Genomic DNA, 14066 nt, shown 5'->3' with positions numbered 1-14066 from the left:
TGTTTTTTTTTTCTAAATGAGTTTTTTATCTCTAAAATTATATTTTTCATGATTTTATAATACCTTTACCAGAAATATATGGAAACAATATTTTTTAAAATTTTCCGTATGTATTTTTTTTATATCATAAGGTGGCAAACGAGAAAACGCCTATCTGGATTCGCCGCAATAGCGAGGCGACCGTTACCCATAGACATCCGCAAATGCAGATGCGTTGCCTACCTTTAATCAACGAAGAAGGGGACGCACAGAAAGAGGATATTTCTCTTTCCTATGCGTCCTCTCTTCCGCCAAATACAATTTCCCTTCCCATTATTTTCTAATAAGAAAAGGGTAGGAAGGGAAAGAGGACTAAAATAAGCCTCCGGTACCACACTCATCAGACGAAACGCGGAATTGCTTCCACTTGAGGCCTGTCTTCTGTGTGGTCGTGGTATCGCACCGGTCTACCCGGCCAATTCGTGCACCCAACAAATATTGTTGCGTGATTATCCACTGTTCACTTCTGTATCACTTCTGAATAATATATGAAAGATTTTATATCAGTACGTGACATTTATATGTACCGTTAAACATAACACACCCTTGAATTATTTATCGAGTGTCTCGTATGTCGCGTTTATTTAACCGAATGAGACATTCTGCACGGAACAAATGTATTTGCAGTGTACAAAATGCAGCTACAATTTGTGTCATAGTTTGCAGCGAAGTATTGTTTTCATGAATTTGCACTGTCGGAATACTTGTGCAAAAATATTATGGTTATTTTATTTATTTAAGGTGTATTAAATAAATATATTTTTTGCACACGTGTTACATTATGTTTATATTAAGTCTATATTTGTACAAATTTAAATTATGTTCCACAAAGATATTTATAAATTTTTAAATGTAAATGCAGACTATTTTGAATAAATATTTTCATAAACAAAAACATTTTTGTAAATGTAAACTCCTTTGAGTCCTTTTATTAAAATTAATTTAAAGCTCATTCATTCGAAGCTAACGCTTTTGATATTTGAATTTGTTTAGATTATTTCTACTTAATTGTGAAAACATTTTAGAGATGTTAATTCTATTTGCGAAGTAATTTCAATCTTTGTTATAAGTTACGGTTTGTTTATTTTATTTAATAGCATTCTTTTCGATAGATTCTTGATGAGAAATTCTTTATAAAAATGAACGATTAAATATTACTTTTGACTTACTAGATTAAAATTAAAACTATAATTAGATAAAAATATCTAATCCGGTGATAAGAGAAATTAAATTACAATAGCTCGTTAGCTCTACCCTCGGGGTAATGCTTGTCTCGCGACATTTTTTACGCCTAAGTAGGTTGTACATTTTCATATGCCTAGCTAGAAACAGCACCATCACTTTCATAGCTATAGCTGAAGGCCAGGTAAGATATCATATTGTGAAAGCAGATGTCCGCAATAGAACGTCAATCGATACCATAGCGTGTGTAAGTCTATCTGTATGTGCGCGTCGGGGGACGAATTAATAAAACGTAGGAGCACAGCGCATTCTACTCGTATTATTGCAATTTATTATGCTTCAATGTACGTCGTGAGTTTCCACCACCGAAACATCTGAACAGAAGTATATCGACGCTGGAAAGCATAAACGCTGTAACCCTTGAAATCGCGAATATGTTTTTCACACGTTAATAATTTCAACCATTATCAAACGATAATGATTTTATTATAGGTTAGCACAAACTACACAACATTGCTAAATACCGCATGCTTGTAGGCGTATCAGCTCACGAGTTATGATTTTTTGGCTCTCCTGTAAAGTTCATACTTTCGGGGTTACAGCTTTTACGCTTTCCAGCGTCGATATGTAAAACAGAGATGATAGTATTTTTATACAAGTGTTTACGGTCATATAATTAAGCTACCACCAGTTTCGTGTTAATTCGGATTGAATTTAAATTATACATTATTTAATATTTATGAAAATATAGCTGTTGTCCGTGACTACGTACGTGAGGGATTTTAAATAACTATTAATAAGTAGTCTATGTGTTCTCCAGACTGTTCTACATCTCTACCATCTTATTATATATTTCATCTTAGATTCTGTAGATACGTAGTAACAAATATTCGTTCATCAATCTCTCAACTTTCGCATAATATTAGTAAATGATGATATCAAAATGTTATTTGTTACATCAAGATGAGATGTAACTGATTCCAAATATCTCCATTAACATTCATAGTATACTAGCTTTTACCCGCGACTCCGTCCGCGCGGAATAAAAAAAAATGCACACAAGATAAAAAAGTTCCTATGTCCGTCTCCTAGTTCTAAGCTACCTCCCCATCAATTTTCAGCTAAATCAGTTCGACCGATCTTGAGTTATAAATAGTGTAACTAACACGACTTTCTTTTATATATACAGATTAAGGAACTCTTAAATTACATACTAAATCTAAAAAACATTCTAACTAATCCCATATCCGATCCATTATCGCCTTACAAAATTCTTATCTCTCGATTTTTTTATCGCCACTTAATATTTATAAGGTCGTTTTCATTCGTTATTTCCTTTGGAATTGGCTGTAGGAAATTTAGTTTACCCGATTCTGTATCCGTAATGTCTCATAAATATATATTTTCAATTTCAATGTTAACTTAACAATCTTTTATTGAATTCAACGTTTTTATTTTTTATTAATTTATCTTCGAAAAGAAGTGTGAATAAACTTAGTAAAATACATTGGTTTTTTTTAAACTTAAGTTAGATAATCTAAGCTATAAACGATCATGAAATCAATTCATTCGTATTTTTTTCAAATGTAAAAATAATGTACTAAAGATTTAGTTAGTAGCTAGGTATCGCCCGCGACTACGGGCGTGCGGAATTAAAAAAAAACTTAATTAGTAGCCCTTGTGTTCTTTCTGTTTATGTTCCGGATCTATGCCAAATTTGATAGAGATCCGTTGAGCCTGTAGATACATATTTCCTAACAAACCTTAATCCATCTAAATATTCTCATCTATATATATATATAAAAGAAAGTCGTGTTAGTTACACTATTTTTAACTCAAGATCGGTCGAACTGATTTAGCTGAAAATTGATGGGGAGGTAGCTTAGAACCAGGAATAGGACATAGGATAATTTTTACCCCGTTTTTTTTTTTTTTTTTTTATTCCGCGCGGACGGAGTCGCGGGTAAAAGCTAGTTTATAATATTAGTAAGATAACAATAGTGTGAGAAGAGGAATTGAGGGATTATGTTACAAAAGTTTTTTTTAGATGCACTCTTAATTTTTTTTTTATTGTAACCCTACAATTTTAAAATACACCGCTAACAAAATATTAAACTATAAATCATAACTAATTTCGTATTCACTTGAATGTTTTATTTAAAAGTAAAAAAAAAAAAAACTCTTACACTATTAAATGAGAACAAAGAAAATGAGAAACAGAACTAAAAATAATGTTTACGGAAGAATAATTTTATGTTTTTCCCTTGTTCTTTATTTCCCACGTAACTGTAAATATGTAAGGAAGTAAATAAGTTCTATGTACTTATTGTCAATACGATCTATTTATGCTTTCAATTCTACTAATAATCGTACTACCTTTGAGGTATTTTATCGAAAGAACAACATCAAAAGACAAAGGATTTACGACGAAGCACAACATTCAGATCTCTACTAAAACTCTCTTTAAAATGTAACATAAGGTCTATATATTATGTTATACGAAGACATTTTATCTATTATTTTCTGATTATGGGTCCCTCCTAATAGATCTTTTGGATCGAATTAATTAAGATTTTTTTAAAATGTAGATTTAATGTTAAAAAAAACCAATCGTACTTCATAAATTCTTTACATCGAAATTTAAAAATTAAGTACTTATTATCCATAAATCTACAAAAAAATATATCTTTACTAAAACTTGTCTGTCTAAATCTATTTTCTTCGTTCGATGAGAGCTTAAAGGTTCTATCAAAAGAGACTTCTTGAAAGGACAGTCTATTTCAAAAGGACTGCGTCATAAAAAGATGTTCGTACTTGTTGAATTACATTGCGCGCAACAGTTTTACAAATACACAATTTGTTAATAAAAATAAACAAGATCATTGTATTAAATACATTTAAAATGAAGTCTTTAAAAGGCGCCAATTGATTAATTTCGTAATAAAAAGGCGTAGTAATTATCCAAGAATAAATATTATTTCATAAATATACTTGTAACTTTAACGTACCTGTTAACTGGGGGAATCGCAGCTACAAAATTGTTCACAATTATTTTTTATTATTTAAATTAAAACTGTGATGTCGAGGTGGATGCGTCTAGTCCCGGTGGTCGACCAAGCGACACTGCGGGGCGGCCGGAGCCACTGCTACCCTTACCTGTTACTTTCCACCCCTAGTAAGAGGTGAGGGGAGGGTAACAGGGTGTCGTTTTATCACCCAGTTCAGAACAGACGTAACATTTTGATTTTAACTATCGCTATAATTCGGTATCGAAGTTATTTCTCGTTTTATATTTGTTGAATTGTATTTTATTGTAGCGTTTTATAAACGTACAAATATTTTTGTACAAAAAAAATTGTTATTATATGAACTTTCTACTGTCACTAAAAGATAGATAGAAAATAAATCTATGGTTTTTGTGTCCTATTAATATTTTTCCATGAAAGAGAGAACTGTAGTTCCCCGCGGCATCAGATGCACAGCAGAATTATTTAATTCTTTATAACTTCATCTGTGGTTGTGAAATTGTACTTTATTTTAGACATTACTACTGATAAAAATCTGTATTCTATTGTGCCTTAATTATTTAACAATCCAAACAAATTAAATATAACATATGTTATACGAATAAGTAACCTTTCCGTACCTTTTAACACTGCTTAATAAAATATTCCCAGATTGAAGTACTTTAAGGTTATTTTGCATACGAAATAAAACACAGTTTTCTTAAATGTTCTACGTTGTGCAAACAAAAATAAACCTAAATGTAGCGTTTTAAAGTTGAAACTGATTTAAATATTTTAACAAGTAAGTTGTAAGCTGACTTGAAAGATGTTCTTTTATGAAGACTTCTTACCCGTGTTGAAGAAAGTAGACGTATTTCATTAGGATTTATGATACGTAGCTCGTGATTTGTGCCACCGCATTTTAAATTAACAAAGGTTAATGAAAGACCTACGAGGAGTCTACGAGAAGTCTACAATAGGTCTACGAATAAGGAGAGAAAGTTTTATATAGAATTTAATTATCAGGTGAAGTTGTTCTCATAGAACTTGATATCGAAAATTTCGTGATTATTGTTTTTGAATTACAATATAAATAAAAATGTTTCTTTCTATTCCTACTTAATTCTTTAAAACTACTTAAATATATAAAAAATAAAACATTAAACTAAACATTGAGGACAAACAAAAAAGGAAATTAAGTAATTTTTTTTTTAGTTAACTTTAATAAATTCAAAAAGTAATAAAATACCTTAATTATAGTACTTATTTGTTCGATTAATTTTATTATAAGCCCGATGCTCAATACTTCGCAATTGTTCGTTAAGTACGTACGGTCCGACACTATGACAACCGTCCATAAAATACAACGTTAATCCTCATACAAAATTAATTCTATGTTTCATGTATTCTATGTATTCAAAACTAATTAAATGAAATCTATATATATAAAAGAAAGTCGTGTTAGTTACACCATTTATAACTCAAGAACGGCTGAATCGATTTGACTGAAAATTGGTGGGCAGATAGCTTAGAACCAGGAAACGGACATAGGATAATTTTTACCCAGTTTTCTTTTTTTTTTTTATTCCGCGCGGATGGAGTCGCCGGTAAAAGCTAGTTTATAATATTTATGTAGGTAATTGCAGAAAATATTGCTTCACGGGTTACATTTTAAATTATTTATTCAATAATCAATTTAAACTAATAAAAGTCCGTTGTACGGAACTCATATAAAAAGAAAGTTAAATGCGACACAGTTTTGTAGGGAATAAGTACTGACGTCGTATTGTAGTGTAGGCGTTTAATCGATACTTATGTGCCGAGCTTCCAAGTACTAATTAGTTATTCACGTCACTCTACACGAGTCTGTGTAAAAATAGATATAGATTTTTTGGCTACCTTTTTACTTTAGTATCAACTAGTTGTCACCCGCGACTCCGTCCGCGTGGATTTAAAAAAAAAAACGTATTAAGTAACCTTTGTGTTCTTCCAGACTATGTTCTACAAATTTCATCAAAATCCGTTCAGCCGTTCCGGAAATACTTTCAAACAAACATCCATCCATCTAAACATTCGCATTTATAATATTAGTAAGATTTATACTAGAGTACTAAGTATCTGACAGAGGATTTAATGGTTGGTATTATGTTCTTTGAAAACTAAGTGTGGATTTTATTGTCAACATAAATCAAAATTTTTAAAGTAGAAAGAGTGAAAAATTTGTTTTTTATTCTGCAATATTTAGATTTTTTTTACTATCGTAAATCCTTTGATACAGAAACTTATTGGATATACAGTTTACAATAAATGAGTTTGTATTACAATGTTGATTGTTAAAATATTCATTTGTTTTCTAAACTAAAGATTTTCATTACATAAATTCGTTGTTGAATAAAAGCTTTTCTAAATGTAGAAAAAATCTTACTCTTTCTTCTACTGTCTGGAAAGTTTAAGTTAGAAATAAAACTTCCCTTTTATAATTGTGAATAACAAGGTGGAAACAATTTGAAATAATAAATTAAAGTCATTACATCATTACATGTAAAAGCATGTAAGACTTCAATGATATTATCAAGTATATGTGGAATTCTTATTAATATTATAAATGCAAAAGTTTAAATGGATGGATGTTTGTTTGAAGGTATCTTCGGAAAGGCTCACGGATCTAGATGAAATTTGGCACAGATGTAGAACATAGTCTGGAAGAACACATAGGCTACTTATTAAGTTTTTTTTTTTTAATTCCATGCAGACAAAGTCGCGGGCAACAGCTACGATTTTATATAGTGGTACAACATTTGATAATTAAAATTACACTTTTACAATGTAATTTATTAACACCTACACAGTGACGTATACAACGTGATTTATTGACAAAATCCTGGAACTATGAATGTTTCTCTCTAGTTTGGACGTAATAGGTTATGTAAATATCTGCGTTGGCGACGTAATTGGAGTTCGGATACAACTCAATTGCCTCTTGCATATGATCTACTAACGAGATATGGAGTTATAGATAGATGTGGATTTTCTTCTTATTTTTCTTCTACAAGATTATCTTAAACATTCTTAGAACTACGTAGTCTAATATTTTTCTGAAGTCACAATGATATTACTTTCCTATTCTGATGTTATGTAGAATTCTTATTACAGGCTTATGTTATCCATAATTTTAGTTACATATTTTTGATAATGTTACTTTCCTCTCATCACTTCTTATATACCTGAATCTCTGTCTGTCCTTCTTTCTATATAGGCCTCTATATATAAGCCCCTCCTTAAAAATGCCCTGCTAACCTTTTGCTGTTAAAAATTTGAATACCCTTTTGATTAGCAGTGTACTGACTTAAATGGAATTTCGAATATATATGTAATGTTGTTTTAATTTTACATCATTTTACATCGTTTGATAAAAAACTAAGACAAAGAGATTAACTGAATTATTAAAGTTATATATGACTCATAGAGCGTCGGTGGCTCAGGGGTTAAATACTTAATCTGCAGGTCTTGGGTTCGAAGCCCGCAATGTACCAATGTGTTTTTCTACTTTCGATTAACATATTTACATTTCTCCCACGTTCTTACAGTGAAGGAAAACATCGTGATGCAACCTGGACATTTGTGAAGAAATTCAAAGATATGTGTGAAGTTAACCCGCACTGGGCCAGCGTGGTCGACTATGGCCTAGTCACCCCTAACTTAGGATAGGCTCCGAGCCCCTCAGTGGGGACGTATAGTGAGCTGATGATGAAATATGAAAAATTTTGCTAAAATATAAAATAGGCAACGGATAAGAATAATTTTATAAGCATTTTTGAGTCGTATATATATATATATATTTATTATTTTATATTTTCATAATTTTCATTTATTATATTCATATTTTTTTACTTCTATTTTTTTTTCTCTTCTTTTTTTTTTAATTATTTTATTGCCCTTGGGTAAAGTAAATCTTCGAAATCCGACGATTTTAGTCGCTAACGCACTACAATTTCATAGAGGTTCGTACACAGTCACTCGCCGACAGTTTATTCTTTTGTCGTGATCATCAATCGCTCGCAACCTGTTTGCCAAGATCATCGTAGAAAAGTAGCTGCGATTTTTAAGATGGCGGAGCAAATCTATACAGCTGACATCTAGTTGCCATACCTCTACGGATCGAATAGATAACTCGTGTTGACAATTCAACGTTATGTGTACGGAATGTACGCAACGCGATACTCGCGAGGCAAGGATACAATATTAATTACGAAGCTTTACGTTGTCTTGTGTACGAAGTCTCTGACATGACTTGTATTTCATGACTGTCTGATTTTTACTATAGTTTTAGTATTTTGTTAAGGAGATTATGAAATGGGAAAATAAAACATTATAAATTAGTCGTCAAATATTTATCATTCACCAACAACTAGCATTATAAGATAATTTAATATCACAAAACATTGCAATACGAACTCTATTTCTTTCAACTTAAATTTCAATTTACAACTCCGTATGTGTCGATGGAAACTTCTTTAAGACTGCGTGATATAGATTGTAGAAGGCGTAAACAGATACACTGAGAATAACAAAGAGGGAGCCACCGAAGACGAAAGAGAGGAAGTTCCCGTCTATCATTGTGGTTCCTTGGAGGCTCCGCGCGTGACCTTGAAAAAGATCTTTCGTGCCAGATCCCGTCGCCTTTCTTTCTTCCATCATCTTTTTCATTGAAGTCAATCTCTCTTTTAATTCGTCTATGGATTCCAACATGTCGTCCGACTCTGAAAATAAAAAGGTAATTAAAAAAATGTTAACTAAGAAACGATTAGCAATGTATAACGATCTGTATTATAAATACGAAAGTTTAGATGTATGGATGGATGTTTGTTAGATACTACGGATCTCGAAGAAATTTGGCATGGATGTAGAACATAGTCTGGAAGAACACATATGTTATGATAATATTTTTTTTTTAAATTCCGCGTGGATGGAGTAGCTGGCGACAGATATACAACATTAGGTTTTTCTATACATTAAAATATTAAAACAAAAAAAATATGTTTAAAATGAATGCTTTTTTTATTTAACATTTACAGTATCTGATGTGTTTTAATTATTGAAACTATTTTTATATATTCTTTTTTAAATATTAACAGTTACACTACACATTCTTTAGTTATATTTTAATGGTTTAAAAAATAAATGATTTAAAATGAAAATAAAATTTATTACAATTTTATAAAACAAAAATTTAAAATTAAACTTTATTAATCCAAAAAATACTATTAGACACTGTTTTGTTAAACACACATTTTATTTTTTCAAAGCCTACACATAATAATGTTTCGATGACTATGATTTAAAACGGTACACTCGTAAAATGGTTGACGCATATTAAAGCTAAAATGCCTTAGAAACACTGTCTAAGTTTTCTTAAGGTAAGGTACTTAGCGTTTAAATTAGTAGCTTTAAACATTAACGAAATAACTTTCACAGTTCACAGCGCAGCGTTTAAGTTAAGAAGTTCCAAGTCAAGTCACTAACTTAATTAGATTCTCGTATACTTAAAAGTATTAAGTGTGCACCCTCTCTAAAATAACTGTAAGACATTTTAGTTTATGTTATAAAATTCAAGTTAAAGATATTGAAAAAATTGAATTAACGCGATAAAATACATTCAAAATGTATATAAATATTTGGGTAAATAAAAGAAATAATTACGGCACAACAGTATCAATCAAAGAACTGGAACTTTGGACGATCCAATTTACAGACAAGTCAGTCAAAGTGTTAGAGGGTCTGCGACAAAGATTGGGGTCTCACATTACAGATTGAAATACCCCCCTCCTTTGTCCCTCCATTTAATGACTGACGTTGATACCTGTCTTATTTCATTTATTATTTATTTAGCGGTCGCCAGCGACTTTGTCGGTGCAGAATAATTCAAAAATTTTAAAAGTTGAACACAATATTCCATCAAGCATTCAGTTGCCACATCCGTTATAGAAATTACCCGGAATTAACGCGAAATTGCGGTCAGACAGAGAAAAATTTAAAAAATTATATACATCATATTCGAGAAATATGTCTTTTTTTCCTACGATATTTTACTCTAATTTTATTTATTGTATAGATACATAAAAATACTAATATAAAATACTTTTAGCAAATAAATACGTGTACTAATTTATCTTACAGTTGGTTTCCAATTTTAACACATTTATATTGACATATGTTTTCATCGTCTCACTCCCTTTGACAAGATAGTAACAGCAATATGTTTTAATACAAGTTTTATGACACTGTCATCGATCTTCTTCTATATATATAAAAGAAAGTCGTGTTAGTTACACCATTTATAACTCAAGAACGGCTGAATCGATTTGACTGAAAATTGGTGGGCAGGTAGCTTAGAACCAGGAAACGGACATAGGATAATTTTTACCCCGTTATCTATTTTTTATTCCGCGCGGACGGAGTCGCGGGTAAAAGCTAGTTTAATATAAAAGCTATTTATTAGAGTCAAATCTATCAGATATAATTCAGATGTAATCAAAAAAAATTAAATATATACAAACATATCATGTTAAATAAACAAATAGAAGTTTAATTTCGAAAAATATTTTTTATTTTATTCAAAATATATTTTAAATTATATTAAATGAATTTAATTCTTGATAGATAACAAAAACTAGAATTTAAAAGATAAATAACCAATAAATTTACAAAAAACACGCTATAATGATAATAGTGATAAAATAACAAGATACGGTATTAACACGGAATCATGATAAAAATACTCATCACAACAAGAAAGCAAATTAATAAGTTAGATTGAAAAAAGCTACCTTTTATTTCTATTATCATCTAAAAAATACCTAATTTATAAGGTTAAATTAATAAAAACAAATAAAATAAACAATACATACCTTGTACTTCTCTTTCGGGGCTCATTTTTACTGATTATTTACAATATTTTTGTGATGATGTTTTGCAAATGTACAACAGAGCCTATCCCGCCATTGGCTGTCAAACAAGATGGCCGCCGCGTCTGCGTACTGGCGTTCTGGAATACGCGGGATTTATTGATCGGGAGCCCGGGAATGCCTAGCTCGTTGAATGTCTAGATAGGTAGCTAAATTTAGATATTATAGTAACTTTATTGCTCTCACCCTTTTTTAAAATTTTTGAAATTATATCTTAGTATTATTTTTCGTTTTCTGTTGTAATGGTGCTGTTAAAACTGAAAATTGTCTTATAAGTTTTGTAAAAATGATAAACAATAGTGTTGATAAGTCTGAATGACTTGCTTGACTGGCTTTTTGAACCGAGATGAGCTTTCTAACCATTCTCCTGTTAATGGAGCCGGATTTCATAAAATTTGAGGAAGAAATTAACATTTTAAAATGTTACTTTTTAATATTAATTTATTTTATTTCAATAGGAACCAGTATTCTTTAATCATATAAATAAACAATATCACATCCAAATATAAAAACGAATTGTAATTTATATAGCATTTTCAACAATCCAGGTGGTGTACGATGACACAGCAGTATTAACTCCGGGCGTGGTCTTGTTAGCACATCCTTCACCCCACGCAACAATACCAATAACAATATTTTCAAAGAACACAGGGCCTCCAGAGTCTCCCCAGCAAGGTCCTTTACCCCCAACATCGAGGATGCCAGCGCAAATCATGTTGGTAGTGACCACTCTAGGAGGATCATGAGCTTCGTATCTTTCACGGCAAAGATCATTATTGATAGAAAATACCCTGACTTCTTGGAGAACTTCTGCACGGTCACCTGGGAACTGGAAGATCAAATTAAAATTTACACTCTGGCGACTGTGGCTGTTTTATCTTAGTAATTATTGCTTACATACCGAAGTCATTCCCCAACCTATATGAGTGATCGGTAAGTTATCAGGTGCGACAAATCCACTAGTCACTATAGTAGCTTGTTTGATAACATCGGTGTACTCTAGTGGACTCTCGAGGAAAAGCAAAGAAGCATCACCATCGTAGTCGTTCAGACCCCAGGTCGGGTTGTTGAAGATGGTGGCAACTTGTCTGATGATGCCACCAACATTGCGATTAGAACTGCCAGCTCTGATGCGATAGCGTTGCTGAGATGTTGGACTGAAATGGATATCATAAAAATAGTTAACAATCCAACTAGTTCCTAAAAACATCAACCACAAATATTCGATATAGAGTTTTAAAGATATACATCTCTGTTCTATGCTAAAATTTCCATGTAATGTCCAGAAATATTAAATCAGAACTTAAATAAAATCACTCACCCGACGTCAAAGCAATGGGCGGCTGATAGTATAGTTCGTCTAGTCAGCACGCTGCCGGCGCACATTTGAGAGAACACATTTAAACCAATCAGATGCTCCACTTGTACTATAATTGGATACTTCTCGATGGTTGTAGGTTCACCGCCAACAATTCTATTCATTTGGGTAGCAGAACATGCTACCGCTGTAATGTGAAAAACAGTTCATTTAAAATCTAACTTATCATTTTAAATTTTTAAGATAGTAGACTATATGAATTGAAGTAAATGAAAATTGGGCTACAGAAAGCACTTTTAAATACGTAGCAGGAAAGATACTTAAAATTATATTGTACAAACCAGTGAGATACACAATAAAGATGGAATATGGCGACATTTTTGATGACAATAAATAATTTAATGGTGACTTCTTTTATACATATTATTTTATCTATCAATCGATGATTTACAATTTATATCGTGAAATGAATTTAGATAATTTTAATATTAATATCTGTTATGAAGTTGTAAACATTTTAAGTCTTCGAGATTGATCGTTTCCTGTTTATATTGAAAACGTTGTTGGACAGAACATTCTATGTTCTATGATGACTGAATAATTAAAGGCACAATGAGATATATATCAGCAAATACTATTATTATTATTATTTATTTATAATACAATGATAACCTAAAATAGTACTAAGAAACTAGTTTACGAAACTGAGAAGTCTCATTTATTAACAATGGTTTATGGCACAAACGTGATATTTACCTATGTAATATTTGATTTTGAATTCTCGATTTTAATTGTTAAAATTAACGTGGTACAGCATCTGCAATTCATCTAATTGATAAAATTGAAGTGACTGTAAATATCAAAGACGTTTATATGTCTGTTTGTATGTTCTTCTGTATGTCTATCTGTCCGCAAATCCGCGTTTGTTTTGGACAATCTCCGAAACAGCAGTCCGATTTTGACGGGACTTTGACGGGACGATTGCCGGTGCATACTAAGGCTAGTTATTTTTCTGAGCTAACGAAGTCGCGGGCGACCGCTAGTTGATGATAATCTTTAGAAAATAAGACGGTATAAAGTTTTGCGTACAAGAACATGAAAAAAAGTCGCATTTTTTTCTAATCTAATCTTTCCAAAAAATCCTTCCCATCTTTAAAAAGGTTGAGAAAGATTTATGATGAAAGTTGAGGACACAGAGTCAAATATAACATAGTCCCCAAAATATACAAATTAAACATAGTAAAGACATACCACACAGAACTTAAATAAACCTAATGGCGATGTTTTTGCAGTTGAATTGTGAGTTATCGTTAACTTCTTTTAAATATATGTAACATTTAATTTTATCAATGCATTGATAATTTGCAATATACCGATAAACGATAATTTTTACACTTCCTTGGCTCAGTGATTATTTAAAACCCTCGTGATAATAAAATATTTTTTTTAAATCACGCTCACAATTTGTGAACGTTCAAAAATAATTATATAATATAAATTTTACTATAGTTATCGAAAAAGCATAGTCTATATTCAGTTTTATAGTCCAACTTTTTT

The 14066-nt window shown here is 31.2% G+C and overlaps 3 protein-coding genes across 3 annotated transcripts in view; all 3 read right to left on the bottom strand.

The window, feature by feature from the left end:
• Window positions 1–4335, bottom strand: part of LOC106714338 (IDLSRF-like peptide) — a 44798-nt gene extending 40463 nt beyond the window's left edge. The window contains exon 1 of the mRNA XM_045682177.1: window positions 4230–4335. The gene's annotated coding sequence lies outside the window, so the exon portion shown is untranslated. The remainder of the gene's footprint in view (window positions 1–4229) is intronic.
• A 4276-nt stretch (window positions 4336–8611) lies between these two features.
• Window positions 8612–11455, bottom strand: LOC106710925. Its single transcript, XM_014503113.2, has 2 exons — window positions 11135–11455; window positions 8612–8986 (listed from the first exon to the last, which is right to left on the bottom strand). Exons 1-2 carry the CDS (start codon window positions 11157–11159, stop codon window positions 8709–8711), a joined length of 303 nt encoding a protein of 100 aa, XP_014358599.2. The 5' UTR covers window positions 11160–11455; the 3' UTR covers window positions 8612–8708.
• Window positions 11456–11675: 220 nt separating this feature from the next.
• Window positions 11676–12912, bottom strand: LOC106710923 (trypsin CFT-1). The gene is made up of 4 exons (XM_014503112.2): window positions 12851–12912; window positions 12513–12696; window positions 12093–12348; window positions 11676–12020 (listed from the first exon to the last, which is right to left on the bottom strand). Exons 1-4 carry the CDS (start codon window positions 12885–12887, stop codon window positions 11715–11717), a joined length of 783 nt encoding a protein of 260 aa, XP_014358598.2. The 5' UTR covers window positions 12888–12912; the 3' UTR covers window positions 11676–11714.
• Window positions 12913–14066: the final 1154 nt, after the last annotated feature.

This window comes from Papilio machaon, chromosome 18 (assembly GCF_912999745.1).
Source record: "Papilio machaon chromosome 18, ilPapMach1.1, whole genome shotgun sequence".
NCBI classification, from domain to species: Eukaryota; Metazoa; Arthropoda; class Insecta; order Lepidoptera; family Papilionidae; genus Papilio; species Papilio machaon.
This window is presented reverse-complemented; position numbering and strand designations above follow the sequence as displayed.